The sequence below is a fragment of the Poecilia reticulata genome, chromosome 3, assembly GCF_904066995.2.
Source record: "Poecilia reticulata chromosome 3, P_reticulata-male-v2, whole genome shotgun sequence".
Taxonomy (NCBI): Eukaryota; Metazoa; Chordata; class Actinopteri; order Cyprinodontiformes; family Poeciliidae; genus Poecilia; species Poecilia reticulata.
The window spans coordinates 16,990,041-17,009,056 of NC_088832.1; the positions used below are offsets into that span (position 1 = coordinate 16,990,041).

The following is a 19,016-nucleotide window of genomic DNA, read 5'->3' on the forward strand; positions in this document are numbered from 1 at the left end:
CTTTTTTTTTTTTTTTTTTTGCTTGTTTGCTTTTGTTAAACAACGAGGAAACCCAAATACTGGCAGATCAGGATTATCAAGAAATCAACTGTCTTCAGCAAGAAGTAGGCTAAAACACAAGATGCATCAAAAAACAAATTCAAGAACAGATGAGAAAGAAAGTGATGTATTTCAGTTTTTAAAGTGTTTAATCAAAATTCTGAGGCTTTTGGAATCAATTAAGCCACACCTCTAAGAGGTCATCAACAACTCATTCAGGAGGTCAGAAAATCTGCAGCCCTGTAAGCTTTACGTGGGTCAGTTTAGGTCAGTGTATACAAGAAAAAGACTGGGGACATTTTTTTTTATCCATGACAGAGTTCCAAAGGAAAAAACAATGCTAAGCAGAACAAACATAATATCCAAACACATAATTTCTAGTTGTATGCATCTGAAAAAAGTGCAGGAGGAGCAACTGAATAAATGAGATCATCCTTTACAAAATTATTTGTTGTTAACTCTGTTTATCTTGGTGAAAGACTAGAAACAGAAGAAGCCTGTACGGAGTGAATGCTTTTTCACAGCACTGCATATGAACACAGTTTTGCTTTGTTTGTCAATGTAATCTAACATAGGTAAAATCAATTGACCTCCTTTACCCAAGCTGCCACACAATTAACTGTTCACGGCTCTCTTTGCTTCCCTTAGACCTCTAGAGGAAGCGGGAAGGTGCACAGCTTTGGCAAGAGGGATCACGCTATTAAAAGAAACCTCAACATCCCAGTGGTAGTAAGGGGCTGGCTCTACAAACAGGTGAGCACAAATTCTCCTCACATTTTACAGAACTCATGAAAGGGATAAAAACGCAGCATCTACCGAAATGAGAAAAATCTAGAATCTGAAGCTTTTTGCATCAAATTCTGCAAGACAAACAAAAAAAAGCAGTGATATGCACATAGCCTTCCCCCACTCACATTTACTAACAAGCACACTATTCCCAAGCTGCTTCTTAATTAAAATGTGACTTGAAATGTTCTCCTGGAAGGAAGACCTCTAACCACACTGCGCTTTATTTTCCCCCTTCACCTCCAGGACAGCTCTGGAATGCGGCTGTGGAAACGGAAATGGTTTGTTTTGTCGGACTACTGCTTGTTTTACTACAAAGGTGAGTCTGTGAAAAGTGCATTTTGTCAGAGTTTAAAAGATGGCAGTGAAATAAAGCGCAGGGACCCTCAGCGATCTCCTCTGCCGTCATCTAGAAAAATGCCCCTCTGCTATTACCTATGTGGCATCCTTGGCTTTCATCCATGCTCAACTTTTCCTACCTTATCAACTTGAAGTTGTTTATTACAGGATTTAATCTCTGCTTGTGTTGCTGTGGACTCAGCCTCTTCTTCTCCATTAATCTTCCTGAATAATAGATAAACCGCATGCCCCATTGTGGCACATGCTAGCACATGGCCTCGTGGAGACAGCTGTCCCCCATGACTTATGTCTCACGCATTTTCCTGCTGTTTGTGAAGCTGTAATTGCTCATAAACACCACACACGCTTTAGCCTGAAGACACTGTTTGAACAACACTCTATACTTATGTGCGTTTCTGTGTTTGCAACAGACAGCCGAGAGGAAACGGTGCTGGGAAGCATCCCTCTGCCCAGTTATGTCATTGCACCGGTGGAGCCAGAGGACCACATAAACCGCAAATATGCCTTCAAGGTAACACAGAAGCGGAATCGGCGCTGATCTGTTTAAGGCTGTCCTGAACGTGTGTAGCTTGGAAGGTCGTTCAAATTATAGTTTTAAGTCAAATTCAAATAAATTCAATATTCAGCTTTTATTTATCTGAAATAAATGTAGATGGGCACCAGCGCCCCTCCCGGCCCACTTGGGACAAGGGTGTACAGAAAATGGATGGATGGATGAAATAAGTGTATTAGATCTTTGATCTCTACTTGTTTGTATTCTCCCATGTTTTGCATCCAGCTCAGTTGTTGTTTTCAGTGTCACAGTGGATTGCTTAGTAGTAGCTCATCTAATCAAGTTAGCCCTGTAGGCTAATGCATAGTCTGCATTATTTTTGCCTAATATGAAGAGAATGCGGGATAAACGTTTTTAATGCGCTGCCCATGTAAGCACGTGTCAAGGGCAGGCTGCAGGATTGTAGCCTTCAAATTAAAATGAAGTCTGCAAATGATGAACTTTCTCCATGAGATTTGAAAGGAAGCATACATACATTATTTTAAACATTTCTCCTCCTTACAATTTAATAATTTGCTTTATATACAATAACAATTTGAATAAATGTTAATCACCAGAGACCAGAAAACCAAGCAATGATTTACATGTGTATAGCAGTGTGCTTAAATATTTTTGATTTTTCTGAATCACACCTTTTAAGACGGATGGATGACAAGAAACAAAATTCTAAGAGGTGATAAAACCAAATAAAATTTTTGACTACATTCCAGTACTCATGTGCAGAGAAAAATGGACACCTTCAATCACCTGACTAACACCTTTCCAACTCTGAACAACAATGCTAACGATCCAGCTAAAGGCACGTTAGCAAAGTAATTTGGAAGAGCTGAATATGCATAAGCATGTTTTTTTGTTTTATTAAATGAAAATCATTATCACCATGGGCAATGTGGAGAATTAGATGGAAACATGAACTTAATCTATTTTGGAATAAAACTATAACGCAACCGAACGTGGAAGCAAAGTGTTGTACATACATTTGCAACACCTTGATTCCAATCCATCTTAAGCATTCTGTTGTAGATTTACTGATGTGCTTGGAATTGGTGTCATTTTTAAATAACCAAATTAGAAACTGAGCCTTAGCATCTGGATATATTGCATTGCATTTAATTAGTAGTACATATTGACTACTCACTCAGATCACCTGAGTTATCATCAGGTGGTCTAGTTGTTTGATGTGTATGTTCCTCTAGTTTCTTAGGTGCGTTGATTACAGTCTTTCTTGGCAACCTGTCATTTGACTTAGAGCTTCATATTTGTTACATTTGGGAAAATGTAGTGCTGCTGTTGAATGCGTTCTGTTTCTCAGCAACATCTATTTCTATCAGATTTAATCTTGATGTGTGTTTGGAAATCAAATAAGACGAAGTAAGGATTAGAATGTGCACCGTTTTCACTTGAGAATGGGTTCATGAGAAGGATTTGATTAGCAACAACACTTTTCAGTGATGTCGTGTTGCTGGTCAAGTGAGTGTGTAGTTAAATTTTTTTCTAAACAAAATGGCATGTACTTACCTTAGCATGGGATTATATACTACATACATTTTTTAAGATATTTAACATGTTTACCTACAAAGACTTTTTTCTTTTTTTTTGTAGCATTTTGGGAATCCTACCCCTGTGTGCCAACATTACGCAGTTTCTCTTTTACACAGAGGTTGCAGTGAAGAACACGGATGCCTGAATGTTTGATCCACTGTTTCAGCTCCAGGCCTTTCTGTTGCAATCCTTTCAACCTCTTTGTACGCTTTTCTTTTTGTTTTTTTTGTTCTTAGTTTCTGTGTGTAAACGTGTGAGAGTGTGCACACAGTGCAGATGCCTATGGGATGTGTCTCTTGAGCTTCACGGCATACAATAGAATTTGTATGATAATTGCAGCTTTTGAAATATTAATCTTACCTTCAGCTTGTTCCCCATCTCCTCCCCCTTGCTAGTCGAGGAGTATGTATATATGTACTGTATAGGGTTAGATTAGATAATGAGACAGGGTTCTGCTCTACCACCTTGTACTGAACAGCTCCTTCAACCTCCTTCAGCTTTTCTTTAAGACACCAATATATAAGGGTAATTATCTGACGAGCTTGAAATATCCTTTACTGCTCAGAATGCATGACCACAGCTTAGTGAAAGGGATGTTACTTAACGTTAAAGCTTTGAAAATGGATTGTGATTTACAAAAAAAAAAAAACATAAGGTAGTAGGAACAAAATAAAAAATCAAACACAACATGGAGTCTTCCCTCATTTCTTTATAGTTTGTTTCCAAGAAGTCAAACCTTCTTGTGATATTTTAAAATGCTCTTGATCAACAGTTCCTTATGCTTTTCTGAAGGTTTTTCAAAGTTTTTCCCTTGGACTTTGACTGCCTTTGTACTCAGCTTGAGTTTATTTTTGTTTGATGAGCCACTTAACTCTGACCTATGAATTGTTCAGGAAGGAAAACAAAACAATACTTTGGCACTTTGTTAATAGCAACCTATCACAAATATATAATTTGTTCCCACTTTTGAAGCTGAACTGTTACCCATTCTTGCTTTTTGTGACACCACAGCTGGATCCATTTTCTGTTCTTTCTCTGTGAGTCAGCACTGATCAGCTGTAACTTCCTGTTTTCTGTTTTCTTATTTTTGCTCATCTCGCTGTGTTTCTCTCATTCCTTGTTGGTCAATTGCCTTCCATTGTGATCCGGTGTGTTTGCGTGAGCGGAGTGAGTACTGTTCTCTGCGGGCGGCCGTCCTGAGTCACACAGGCTTCCTGTCTTGCATGAATAGGTATTTGATTTCACTTTAGCCTCATTGGTAGAACACCATCCTCACCTCATTTCACTCCATATCCTGCCACTGGCCGCTGAGTGCACATTTTCAAATGTGCATTGCATTTAGGCCTTACCATAAGCAAGCATGACTGCAGCAAGTCATCTGTGAGACAATGCCAGAGTACATCCGACTCTCGTCAGTTTCAATACAGTTTGCCTGCAGACAAACGGGTCTCTTGTTTGCAGTTAAGTCTCTGTCTATTTAGACAGTGGCACATTTGTTTATTATTTTGGTGTTGCATCTGAGTAAATACAAAAGATCCCGACTATCATTCGAATAAGAATTTGGGCACAAAGTTTATGGAATACAGTCATATGAGTGAAGGTCAATGCTTGATTTATTTAAAATCCGAAATCCTGCTCTGTGACGTTGGAAACGTGAGATGTTCTGGTATGTTCAGTCATCCATGTTCCAGCGAAAAAGCCAGTGTGAACTGTTGGAAACTGGCCGGCCCAGCTTGAAGCTTATTTGATTTGCTGATCACAGTCAGTACTAACAGTATCAATTTCGGAGGCTCTGGTATTTGTCTTGTCATGTTGCTTGTTCCTTATCGCTTTTCATCGTTATGGTTGGGTGGTTGGCCCGGTTCCATCTGTGTCCGCCACTCTTCTCTGCAAATTCATTGCATTTTGTTGTATTTATGTCGCCATCAGCAATCGATCTTATGCTGTATATGCAATAAATTTGATTGTTTGAAAATGTTAGATCCACTTTTATCTTATCATGTGAGATATTAACATCATTCACACAGTGTTTTACTTAACTTCAACCATTTTTTAATAGGGCTACTTATATTCCATATTTATCGGCAACCATGATAGAAATGTATAAGTAAAATATTTTTTTAGCTCTAGTTTTATACTTACTTTGTCAACCTTTATCAGAGTACATTTATTTAGTGTGTGTGTGTGTGGGGGGAGGGGGGGAGTTTTGGTAAGATAAAACTTAAGATGAGGCTCCCTGAACCCACTACAGCACTGAAATACAGAATGGACTTATAAATGTGGAAATACGGCTAATAAGCCTGAAATTACAGGGGTTATGGTTTAAAAACCGACTTGTCACTCTAAACTGCAAGAGTGAATTTTAAATTAACTGAGCCCACCCTTACTCCCTACTGTGGGAGAAAGAAAAAAAAGCATAGGCCCTATCATTATTATATGAACAACTACCTGAAGTGATGATCTGTTTTCTATCTCTAAAAGCATTATTGCTTGTTCTCCTCTTAACTCCACCTTTAGTTCATCTTCCAGGGCCAGTTTTGGTGTAGATTTTTATCAACTTTTGTCTAACTTAGTCCTACTTCATGCATTAGAAAAACACAGGAGAGGGGAAAAACTACCCTCGAAAATCGTTGTGGTTCCTGAAGTGAAAATGCACCATGAGATTTAGCTTTTTGATGAGATAAACACTGTGTTTAGAATAAAATAAGGGTGAATATGTAAAAAAAAAGAATATGTAATATAGTAAATAAACCCAACTAAGGGGGTGGGGAAATTATGTGAAGTCGACTTTTTTGAGTTTATATTATACGCATCTGGAGTATTGCTTTGTTTTTTTCATGCATGTTTGGGGAATCCTTGAATCTCCTGTAGACCTAAACGCTTGCTCCCACAAAGCACCAACTATTTCCTCACAGTTTCCGGTCCTCTGTGAGCGTCTGCCTCACAGAGGACCTTTCCCCTTCCCTACTCAGCCCCACCAGACTAGCGGCAGCAGCAATTTGCAAACACCTGGTGGTCTGCTGAGCTCATCATACAAACTTCTCAATCCAAGCTTCCTAAAAATGGTTGTGAACATCGTAGCTGAAAGGCATTGTTGTGATAACGTATAAAAGCAGAGGGTCAGAAATCGGAGGAGTTTCTTAAAGAAACAGGCCAATTTCAAGACATCAAATTTCAAAGTCAGATTTCTTATGTTTTGTTTGATATGCAACAGCAACAACTGAGGATAACATGCTTTCTTAATTGTGCTATAAAACGGCACTGTGTGTCTGCAAAATAATACCACCCCTTTTACTATGGCAGGTGATTTCTAATGCTGTGAGCCTGTTTCGCTTCTAGTATCAAATGCAATCTAGGCATTTTAAAAATATGTTTTTGTGGGCGAAAAATGTGTTTTAGCAGGACTGAAACACATTGACATCAGAAATAATTTCTATAGCAAACCTGGGTGAGCTCCAGAGAAAATAACTTATGATAGAACCCTGGACTCTGGATGTCCTTTTGTAAGGAATTTGGTCAAAAATGCCTCTCTCTGAATGCCCCAACCTTGTGAAATATTAGAGGACAAACTTTGCCTTACCACATTTGCAAACAGTGTGGCTCATTATGGCTATTTTTTTTTCTTAATGTGGAATACCCTCTCATCCCCCAAACTGCATAAATGTACTCAAGTTAAATATTAAAGTGTTCGAAACTTTTCAGTCAGCTACACTTTAAATTTGAAGCATTTCATTAAAGTTGTAGAGTTCTATTATTTATGTGTTGATGTTTTAGCCTTTATTATTTTCTTGCATTTTCTATTTAGCGTAGAATTGGACCCAATAGGGATTCATCTTCTGAGGAAAAATAATGCAGAACAAGTTAAACAAAAAGTTGAAAAATATTACAGTGGAGACAAAAATCCTCATATCAGACATTACTGATAAGCTTTTTGTATTTGTGATCTTCGTAAAGGGAGGTGAAATTAGTGATAGTATATGGACGTTTATAGCAGAGTGATAACAATAGCTGCTAACAAACAACAACGGCTGTGAAACTGAGCCAGAAGCTGCTGATTGTTCCTTCGATGTGGTAACGGGGTGGAGGTTGTAGGGCTCAGCAGCAGTATGCTAGCTATTGGATATTGCAAATTTATTTCACCGCAGAGAAGCTCAAAAAGGCAAGTTGTTTTTTTATTTATTTTCACAGTATGGGTATTGTGTGTGCTCTAAAACAGATGAAGTGAGCATATTCCATTTTCTTTGTATTTTTTTTCTTGTTTGCTCCAAGTTTTGTTCTCTAGAAGGATTGCGACTGCTTTGTTGGAAATCGAAGGGGAAACGATGTGTGTTGTCTTTTTTTTTTTCCCAAGAAGCAGCAAACTTTCTTATTGCTTCTGCTGCAGCGCTTTTGCTTCTCACGTAAAAGCTCCTATAAAATTTCTCGGCAAACTTCTGAATTTAAAGGTCTCAGTGATGTTTTTCACTCATCATCCTCTCTGACAGAATCGGGAAAAGAAAAATCTCTTATACCTTCCCTCTATTTTCTGCCCTCCTCTGATATCTCCCCTTTTGACAGGCAACCCACACTGGAATGCGCTCCTACATTTACAATAAGAACTCTGTGATTGGCTCACAGGCGGAACACTGCGGGATGCGGACATATTTCTTCAGCGCGGACACACAGGAGGACATGAATGGTTGGATCCGGGCCATGAACCAGGCTGCGCTAATGCAGCAGAGTCACACTATAAAGAGGTTGGTCCCGCTCTCTGCTTGCTTCTGTGATTGGTCGGACGTTTGCTGGTGCTAACACAATCCGTGAAGCATCATTTCTACAGACTGGAAAGGGATTGAAGAGCTCTGTAAAAAAAGAAAGAAAAAAAAAGTGTAGCGTAAAAAGAAAATCGGTTTTAAAAATAACTATTTTATTCTTTACAACTAAAACTTGATATAGAGGTTTTTTTCTTTCTTTCTTGGATGTAATTTATTTAGTTTTACTATAAAAATACCCTGGACTGCAAGCCAAATTCGGCCCGTAACCCTGAGACACAATTATGTTTGGCTATGTAGTAAACTGTGTTTTTCGTATGCAGTTAACGGTTGTGGTTATGGGAGTAGTCACAAGTTTTTTTGTTTTTTTTTTGTGTCTACTAAATCTTCACAACGGATTGCAAAAAAATCTCCAGTAGTCATCCCAGCCGTTTACAGCACAAGAATGCTGCATCTATGAAAAATGTTCCCTGAACCACACTTATACCTCTGTAATCAGCAAGATGCACTGCTTCAACTCTTCTAGGCAATATTGCCACCTGGAGACCAATACGAGTCAGTGCTTCAGAGCTTTTGTGTATTTTTCTGGGAAAAGGCATAAATGCTGTGAAAACTTTATCGGTCCTAGACGGTTATTGCTTGTTTAGAAATAGCTATGCTTTATTGCTTTTTCACACCACATTTTAAAATTAATTAATTGTAAAAAAATAAATAAAGAAATTATTAATAGGTGGTTCTATCAGAGACAACAATTCTCTGACCAAAGTTGTTTCATAAAGACAAATTGACAGTCATTTTATTGAATTACTATGTAATCATTGCTCTCCTCTGTATGTTAAGCATGCCATTATGTGGACAGAAATATAATCAACTTCTCCTTATATCTGGCCTTGTTCTGCGACAGAAAGGTGCCTCATGACAAAGACCATCACAGTTTGTTGATGACTGGGGCTACATGGCCACAGACCAGTGAAGATGTCTGTGCTAATCACTGTCCAAAACAACAACAGGCACAAGCGCATAAGTACTGGATCCGAGAACAAGGGAGGAAGGTGGCCTGTTGTGATGAATCAAGTTTACTTAAATATGGCATGATTGGCTGCATAATTGTGGGTTGCTGATCTAGGTAACACATGGCAACAGGATACCTTATTGGCAGAAGCTGACAGAGGCAGTGTGATGCTTTGGGCAAGTTCTGCTGTGAAACCTGGTTTTCTGACATCTTCTTTGATGTTGGACACTTGAACCGCACATACCATTGTTGCTGGCTATTCGTATCCTTTTATCAAATCAATATTCCCTCTTTCAGGAAGATAATGGACTCTACAACAAAGCAAAAGTAAAAGTGGTTTAGGAATGGTTGGATGAGCACAACTCATCCTGGGGTGTGGTGGACAAATAAGTCCCATATCTGCTGTATGCACTGCTATGTCTGATACCAAAGCACTACTTGATGGAGTCCATGAGTCAGGACTGCTTAAGGCTGCAATAGGGAGCTTAACACACTACTAGGTACCTGGTCTGAATGTAATGGCTGATTTATGTATATTGCTGTCTGTCTGCTGCCTTGTATGCAGTTTAGAGATAATTCTGCACTCCATTTATAAACCTCATCAGAAGAGGTTGATCGGATGCCTATCCATCTAAACCGTATAAGTAGATGTTCTACGTCCCTGTTTAGCTCTTGCTAACCTGTCTCACGTTTTCCACAGAGAATTGGAGAAGTCTGTTCAGCAAGCAGTCCCTCAGACCAACCATGTCCACAATGCTCAGATCTCATCCAAGTCAGACGGCACTCACAGGACAGACAGAGGAGAAGCTCAGGATAACGGGATCAGACTGGCTCACGGGGATGAGGGGAGGTATGGTTTGGAGATCCAGGGAAAACCTAGCCATGCAGCCCCACAAGAAAGAGTAGAGAGACTTTCACCAGACTCTGTCGGCGGCGGACCCCCCCACAAAAACGGACAGCAGACTGTGATACAAGTGACTCTGCCAACAGAGCAAAATGGAAGTGTTGTCTATCAAAGGGGCATTGTTTCACGGACTGACTCGGGGAAGCATGTTCAGAGGAAAAATACTCTGGCTCAGGTGGAGCAGTGGGTCAAAGTTCATAAAAGTGACCCGACAAAGAGGTCAGTTGGCTCTGATTCCTTAGAACGTGTCTCTTTTAAAGAACATGAACATGTCATTTATTCAACAGTGTTGAATAAATGACTCCATCTTGTGGTTAATTTGAGAACTGCACAACATATGGCCCCTTTTTTTCTCATTGTGTTATTTATAGAGAATTTAAAAGATTGTAATGCCATGTGTTTTTTCTGTCTCAGTGCTCCATCCGTTGAGTACAACCTCCCTCGGCGGACTCCTCCTTTAAAGCCCAAATCCAGCACAACGGATGCTAATTATCAGTCACTACCAAAGTCCCCTCGCCTCCTGTCTGGCAGCAGCTCCCCTCCAACAACATGCAACCTACCCAGTGACTATAAGTACGCCCACGACCGGCTGAGCCACTTCCGCATGTCCACCGACGAGCGAATGGCCACGAAGGAAGGGATGGTGTGGCAGCTGTATGAGTGGCAGCAGCGGCAGCAGTTTCGTCACGGCAGCCCCACAGCTCCCATTTATACCGGCCCGAATTTCACAGACTCCTCGTCCTTCAGGGTTACCGTGGAGATGCCACGCTCCATCTCTGTCCCACCGTCTCCGTGTGAAGTGCCACCATCAGTCCCCTCCACTTTTAAACCTCTGTCCCCACGCAGGCCACACACGCCCTCAGACAGACGCACCGTCCGACCCTTAGACGAGCTGGGACTTGAAGACAGCACAAGATCCAGCTCCCCTGGCAATATATGTGCTCATCTCTCTCAGGTATTAAGCTGGATACGATCCTCTGATATTATATTTCCCAACAAAACGTTTTCCCTCAGAATATTTTTCAACTTCTTTACTAAAAAAGTTATTCTGACTTTTGTCCTGCTAAAAAATGTTTTAAGTTTGCAACTCAACCTGATTTAGGTTAATACTAATCTTTTCATTTTACTGACATGTTTCTTCTCACTAGAAGATGCAATAACATTATGGAGTGAACGGATTGAGGTTTTAGGGCCCAAACAATACTCCGACGGTGAAACTGGAAGAAGAGGTATAAAGTTATAGACTCTTTCTTTGTGATCAGTGTACATAGTTTGAACTCAACAACAGCGACAGTACAATGAATAGAGCACCTCATTTTAGGTTAAAATTGTGCCACCTCATCACTAATGGAACTGGATTGTCTCTTTCCGTAAGTGGAGTCTCCACGCTTGCATCCCTGCTTGGAGGCTGATGGAATCTCAGCAAAAAGGTCTAGGTTGGCTCCATGAAAGAAGAATGTTTTGCTACTTCTGGCACAGGGCACTTGAACTCAAGAATGCACAGGAATTGGCAAAAAAAAGGAGAATTGTAAAATGAGTCACATGGGATAAACTGCATGCATGTCCATGGTGTGTGCAGACTATGAACTCTTGGACTATGCACAGATGTTAGACAAAACGGATGAAACATATAATGTGGACACACAAAAAAAATCAAGCACAAACTAAGACACGGGAGATCAACTCCTTCAAGCTCAGATGAGAGAGGTTTCTGAAGTGTCGTGTGTTGATTCTACAGACGCTGGATGGACATGTCAGGTGGGAATTAGTAAACCAAAATCTGTTTTTGTATGAACAGAATAATCCAAGAATGAATCAAGGGAATCAATGGCAGATTTGGAATCGTGAAGCTCATTGCTTGTTGGAGGGATTTATCCCCTCAATTTTATCTGTGAATAGGGAGCAGCTTCTTCAATGTGAGAAAAAAAACCCGCGGTGGGGGAGTTCTCACAATGTTATAATATTGTGAACCAGCTTAGACACCCAGAGCTGAGACTTGTCTGTGTTACCCAGTGGAAACATGAGAATCCTTCTTTTCATTAATTTGCTGTTACTGAGTCGTTTCAGCTTTAACACTGTAATACAGGCACACAGTAACCACCAATAGCCTCTCATTGGCATGGGATTGACGATGACTTTCTTAGGTCTCACTCGGTGCACTAAATGACAAAGGTCTTATTCTCACGGTAGCTCGTGACGTCAGAATGCTGCGAGCTCACTGGGGGCCCCATGGGAAGGCTTTCACGAGAAGCCTGAGAAGGCTCCAACATTTCAGCGTGCACACTTTGATGGCCGTGTGATTCACAGAGACCACACCCACAGGTGGCGTGAGCGCGTGTGAGTGAAAGCTGGCTTCTGCGCCGTGCCTTAAAGCCAGCAAAGCACTCAGACAGCACCGGCACCACCACAGGAGACGGAGCGAGAGGATGTCCCGCAATCCACACCCTGCGCCGTCTCCTCACCACACCCTCCACATGTGAAAAGTTCTCCTTCTGAACCAATACCACAGCTGCCAGCGCACACAAGCTTTACAACCAGCCCAATGGCTTTGCATAAGTAAACAGTGTCGTAGATGCCATCATTCACTTCAAGTGTCAAGACACTAATTACTACCACTAAACAGTGAGATTCACAATTACAGGAAGACACACGTTTAACAAAGGCAGCCACAGTGCTTGTGCAAAACAGCGACGTTTGTGGGAACTGCTTTTAGTCTGTGCCCAGCGTCTCAGAGGCTGATGGTGATTAAGTAACGCTGAACGCCTCTGTGGAACATCATTAAGAAGTACAGTGTGTTTTATCAGTGGCTAATCCAATTTGCCCAGGGCTTCTCAGCATCCCATAAACATCTTTACAGTATCCCAACCATCAGCACTGGTCTCTTTCTTCTGATCTTGCATTTAAATAAAAATCCTATTATACAGCAAAAAAACTGTGGCATGGGAATCTCAAAGGGAACGGCTTACAGGGCTTCTCTTGCTGGTAGCAAACAAATGTTATTTTAAGAAAGCAGGTTTGGTATAATTTATGTGTGGTTAATTAAATCTCTTGTTGTTTGTGTCCTTTTAAGGTTCTGTGGTGGGTCTAGGCTTTTTTGCTAATTCTGTGTGTTAAGCAGAAATGTCAAATCTTCCAGGCCCTGTAGCATCTGAAACTCGAGGCACACCTTGTTTCGAAGAAGAGGGAGAAAAGGATAGATGGAAAAAACAAAACTGCTGTGTAGGCCAATTTGTTTGCAGACTTGGAGGCAATAGTTTAACTTCGATTGAGTGTGATCTTTACCCCACTTTAACGCCTTACTGAAGACTACTTTTTATTAATTAGACATTCATATCTTTGACCCAAGCCTCTTCAAGTCAAAACTTGCTTAACATGGCTTTTAGTGGGACATTTTTTAAATATTTCGTTACTTTATTTTATTGTCTATTGCGCCTTTATCTTGACACTGTTTTGTTCTTTGTGTTTTATATGTTTTCTTTTATTGGGGCCTGCCATAGCAATGCACAGAAGAGCATTGAAATGCCTTGCGAAGCGGCTGGATCTTAGCATGTGGGCTGTTACTTCTGTTGGCATTTCTAGTAATTAGTGAAAAACGAGCCTAATTGGAAAAACACTCAGTTCCTACAGAGGAGGGCAGAGCTTCTAGTTAGAACTAGAGATGCCACCTTACTACAAGAACGCTTACTATAGACAAGTATATATGTTTTATAAAATATTTACCACCAATTACAAAAAAAAAACATTTTCACTTTTCTGCAAAATTTACCAACTGAACATTTTTTGTTAAGTAGCAAGTAGTATAAGATAATTAGCATTTCAAAATAACAGAAGACATCTTTCGAACAATAACAATATTTGTTGTTAATCTGTTGCCAAGAGATGAGTGTATTTTCTGGTAACCAAATGCCACGAAGTAAACATCTGACTTTTACTTTTGCAAAATTTACCAGCTGTAAATTTCTTGTCTTAGCAGATAAGCAGTATTTCAAAAGACCTTGTGTTTTATGAGCAATAATATTGCTTACTAATTTGGTGTTTATAGATGAGCGTTGTTTTCTGGTAACGAACTACCACGAAGTATTAATCAGATTTTTACTTTTGTGTTGAATGTCTGTTTTATTTACCACCAATGACAAAAAACAAACAAAAAACCTTTCCCCCTTTCTGCCAAATTCACCAACTGCACAATTCTTGTTTAAGATGAGTAGTATTTCAAAAGAGCAGAAGAAATCTTATGTTTTTTGAGCAATAACAATATTTGTTGTTAATCTGTTGCTAAGATACAAGTGTGTTTTGAGCACGTTTTCTAGTAACAAAGTGCCACAAAGTAAGAATCTGATTTTTTTACTTTTCCAAACTTTACCAACTGTAAATTTCTTGTGTATAAGCAGATAAGCAGTATTTCAAAAGAGCTTATTCAACAACAATAATATCAGTTATTAGTATGGTGTTAAGAGATGAGCGTTTTTTTCCTGGTAACGAACTGCCACGTAGTGTTAAGATTTTTACTTTTGTGTTGAATGTCTGTCTTATAGTACAGTATATCTACCACCAATGACAAAAAACAAACAAAATTTTTTTTTCCCTTTTCTGCCTAATTCACCAAGTGCACCATTCTTGTTAAGTAGTACACGTTGCATTTCAAAAGAGCAGAAGAAATCTTATGTTTTTTTGAATAATAATATTTGTTGTTAATCTGTTGCTAAGAGATGGGCATGTTTTCTGGTAACCAAGTGCTACGAAGTAAACATCTGATTTTTACTTTTGTGTTGAATATCTTTTATAAAACATTTACCACCAGTGACCAAAAAAAAAAAAAAAAAAACGTTTTCACTTTTCTGCCAAATTCACCAGCTGCACAATTCTTGTTACATAATAAGTAGTAGTAATGTTTAAAAAGAGCAGAGGAAATCTTATGTTTTTTAGAACAATAACAATATTTGTTGTTAGTCTGTTGCTAAGAGAAGAGAGTGTTTTCTGGTAACCAAGTGCCACGAAGTAAACATCTGATTTTTACTTTTGCAAAATTTACCAAATGTAAATTTCTTGGATCTAAGCAGATAAGCAGTATTTAAAAGAGCTTGTGTTTTATAAACAATAATATCAGTTATTAATGTGGTAAGAGATGGACGTTTTTTTTTTTTCTGGTAACGAACTGCCACGAAGTATAAATGACACCAATGACAAAAAAATTAATAATTTCATTTTTTTCTGCACAATCCGTGTTAACCTGTTAACAAGAAGTATAAGAAAAGCAGTATTTCAAAATAGCAGAAAAAAATCTTATGTTTTTTAGAATAATAACATTTGTTGTTAATCTGTTGCTAAGAGATGAGCGTTTTTCCTGGTAGTGAAGTGCCACTAAGTAAACATCAGATTTTTACTTTTGCAGAAGTAAAAATCAGAAGGCAGTACATTAACATTAGCATTAACATTAGCGGTAGCTACTGCTCACATTAGCATTAGCCTTTTCCCTATAATAAACCTTTTAGCTATTTTTGTTATTTATTAGCCATGTTTAGCACACTGAATGGAGGAAGTCAGTGCAAGACAACATACTAGTTATACCCCACATGCCACTGGCAGCATTAGGCTAACATTAGCATTTTAGCTTATACACTAATTTTAACATACTGAATGGAGTAAGTCCATGTTACTCAACATACAAATGACTCTCCACATGCTATTTAGTACATTGTAGCTTAATTTAGCATTGATGCTAATTTTTAGCATCAGAACACTGGGTTCCAACCGACGGGCACACTTTGGCAGGCCCCGTTTAAATTTCTTCAGAAATGTTCTAGTTTTTACTGATTATAAAGCACCTTGGTTAATCTAGTAGTTAATGTATAGGGCTATAAAAATAAATGCATTATTTTTTATTATATTCTGTTTGATTTAAATTTCTATATTTTTTTTAGTAACAAAGAGATAAACTATATCTTTCCACAGACTTCCCAAATAGAGAGAAGATCCGTGCCAGCTATGGGCTACATCACACACACCGTCAGTGCTCCCAGTCTACATGGCAAAACGGTACGATCTTTTGCTTCTGTTGCCTACTGTAATCTATTTATATTTTTTTGTTGTTGTTACTGTTACTGGCATACAGTACTGTGCGAAAGTATTTGGTTATTCATTGCTTTGCTTACAAGAGGCAATCTTTTAAAGTGTTCTTGATCAATACTTCTTCATGCTTTATGAAGACCTTTGAAAGTTTTCCTTTGCTGTTTGGCTGCTCAGTTTCCATTTATGATAAGGAAAGGCTGCATTAAGCTAGAGTGAGATTTTAACTTCACCACAACAAACAAAGAATATATGTATATAAAAAGATCAGCTCACAAGTAATCAACTCAGAATTAACAAAGCAAGACCACATTTATCTATATATTTTTTATGTCAGGCACAAAGGAGGTGAGCACAATGATCAGGTTGTGAAACTGTTTTTCCAGTTCATTCTTAAAAATAACTTCTTCCAAACTTTGTTCAAAAAGGTTCAAATTAATTTATTTTCATAGTGGAGATCCAGTATAAACGTGTTATCATTCGTGTATCAAATTATGATTGAAATAAAGTTGAAATTAGAGATGCGCTAACATCAACATTGGCTGATATTAGCTATTTTTTTTAATATTGCTTAATGTCGGGGTCCGAAAAAAACCTCATGAAACATTGATAAAGCAATGCTTTATCAATGTTTGAAAGATTCAAAGCATTACTTTATCAATGGAAGCAATGTATGAAGAAACAAGAGCTGTTGTTAAACTTTTGCACAGTGCTTTTCCTATTTAAGAGTAAATTAATAGCAAATTAAATACTGCTGAGTTTTGTTGTTTTGTTTTTTTTTTGCTAGGTTTCCACAATGATCTGTCCATGCTGCTTACATTGCTGCACTATGTTGTGGAGGAAAGCTTATCAAAATAGATAACCAAGCTCCAAATCTTCATAACTTTATAATGTTCCCAAAGAAAGAAGTTGTAGCAATTGCTCAGGGAGGATAACTATATCCTTTCTACAATGAGTTTCATTTGAATTAATTCAGTGAAAAAGTTCTTAATTGTTTTTTAAGTTACAAACAGACAGCAGTGTACTGGCCTCGGTGTCACTTGGCTCTGAAAGCCTCTACAGTAAAGCGGTTGTAATGCCCAGATGGTTATCAGATATTTTCTCTCATCCCTTTGTACCGTCACTTGCTGTGGGCCCCCCTTTAACTCTGGCTTGGCTACAGCCAGAGGAGTTGACTCTGCTTCTCATTCAACTGCGGAGGCACCAGGCCAAGATGGCTGGTGTGCATAGCCCCTGCAGTGCGTTCGCTCACCTGCAACACCACCAACACAACGGCCTTCTAGGCCCCAGCATGCAGGTCAGGGACGCTCATTCCTCCCTAAACGCAGCATTCTGCAACCCCTGCAAGTGCATTGTGGCCCCGTCTTCCCAGTCATTCCTGCACATTACTTCCCTGACATTTTGACAGACTCTGCAGTCTCTTTGGCACTGCCTGGTTGTCTGATTTTTATTCTACCATTCTGGCATGACGTGAATTGCATTGTAATTACCAGCTGCATTTATATCCTTTAATGTCACTTGTCCAAACATAACAGTGCTACTAGAGCTTTGCTTGACTGTGTTTATTAAAACTGTTAAAAGCTAATCTGTCATATTCAAAGCATGTTGCTTGTCAAAGTTGCTTATATGAAGCCACCCATTTTGACCGGTAGATGATGTTGCGCCACATTTTGATCTGTGTACATTAATGTTTTGTGTTTGGGGGGTTATCATTCTGAAGCACCCACCAGGCCATAGTCGTCTTCATGAGCCTGCGAGGGAAGATCACTGCTGTTAGACTAAAGCTGCAGTGCTGCTCAGTAATGACAACTCCACCCAGGTTCTCACGTCTAACCATTCTCCATTCTCATGAGGAAATATAGGCTCTCAGTCTGACCACATGTCATGCACAGGACCTGTGTTGCTGAGTTGTGCGAGAGGTCACAAATGAGACCTAAAAGCTTAAAGCAGTTCAAAAATGACACCATTACCTAATTACAATGTGGCTCCGCTAATTGCAGATAGAAGCATAGAGTTTGAAATACACTGTAATTGAGATCGAGTTAATTAAAGTTTTGTTTGTAAAGCCTGAACAGCACATAAAGACTAAAGGAGTCATCTGGTAACCCATTATCCTGTGCAGCTTCATTTCAAATGACTTATCTCTTCACTGCTCATTTAAAGGCTGATGATACTTACATACAACTGAAGAAGGACCTGGAGTATCTAGATCTGAAGGTGGGCCCCAACAGAGAAAACGCCACTTCATCCTTTTTCATCTTGTTCTCAGTATATTCTGCTCTGCTGCTGCTGGCTGCCTCCAGCACCTGCCTCCCTGATTCCCTTTTACCTGTATGTCCTCTGTTCTGTTCTGTGTTCTGCTCTCTACTGTTATGGTGGAATCAAAATGTCTTTCAACGCATACTTTATTTTGCTAATTCAATCAATATTGAACGATATGCTGGTTTGGATTCTCACGACAACCCTAATTACTTAACTAGAAGGCAACTGAACTTCTCTTGTTTTCACCTCTCAAACAAAGTGGAGTGAGTTAGCAAAATGTTTAGTTACCTTCTGCTTAAGCACTTACGAGTTTAATGCTACCACAAATGGTGGAAAAATGTAGACATCTCACCATAACACTAGATGATATATTATTCTGATGTGATTTGAGGTGCTCCTTCACAGGACTGAATGATGTAAAAAAAAAAAAAAAAATGCGACCCTCAGATCCCATCAGTATAACAAATACTTAACGTTTATTTGTTTTCTGGGTTTTATTGTAGCTAATAAGTGGCCTGTATGCTGTTCACACTGATGCACATTCAAAGCAAAATTATCTTTATGTTAAAAATTACATTACCTTTTAAAAACAGTAAATTGAGCTTCTGGTCTTGCTAGAATGTAAAAATGTTTTTGCATGCCAAGTCAATTGGCATTTCAACTGCTTTTGAAATTAATGGAAGCCGAGAACGGCCAAGTGAACGCAGTATTTTTTTTGTTTGCTCAAGATATAAATGTATT

The 19,016-nt window shown here is 39.0% G+C and overlaps 1 protein-coding gene across 12 annotated transcripts in view; it reads left to right on the top strand.

Moving 5' to 3' along the window:
• The window catches only part of plekha7b (pleckstrin homology domain containing, family A member 7b), a 78,762-nt gene that overhangs the window by 38,292 nt on the left and 21,454 nt on the right, over window positions 1-19,016 (top strand). For 5 of the 12 annotated variants that reach the window (XM_017304081.2, XM_017304085.2, XM_081605161.1 and 2 more), the window contains 9 exons: window positions 688-792; window positions 1,072-1,144; window positions 1,596-1,696; window positions 7,838-8,016; window positions 9,744-10,166; window positions 10,362-10,902; window positions 15,900-15,983; window positions 17,176-17,310; window positions 18,177-18,230. In XM_017304081.2, coding sequence (XP_017159570.2) covers window positions 688-792; window positions 1,072-1,144; window positions 1,596-1,696; window positions 7,838-8,016; window positions 9,744-10,166; window positions 10,362-10,902; window positions 15,900-15,983; window positions 17,176-17,310; window positions 18,177-18,230 — 1,695 coding nt within the window. Of the gene's footprint in view, window positions 1-687; window positions 793-1,071; window positions 1,145-1,595; window positions 1,697-4,353; window positions 4,512-7,837; window positions 8,017-9,743; window positions 10,167-10,361; window positions 10,903-15,899; window positions 15,984-17,175; window positions 17,311-18,176; window positions 18,231-19,016 lie in introns of those variants that run through there. The other 7 variants (XM_017304086.2, XM_081605160.1, XM_081605159.1 and 4 more) reach the window with 6 other exon arrangements.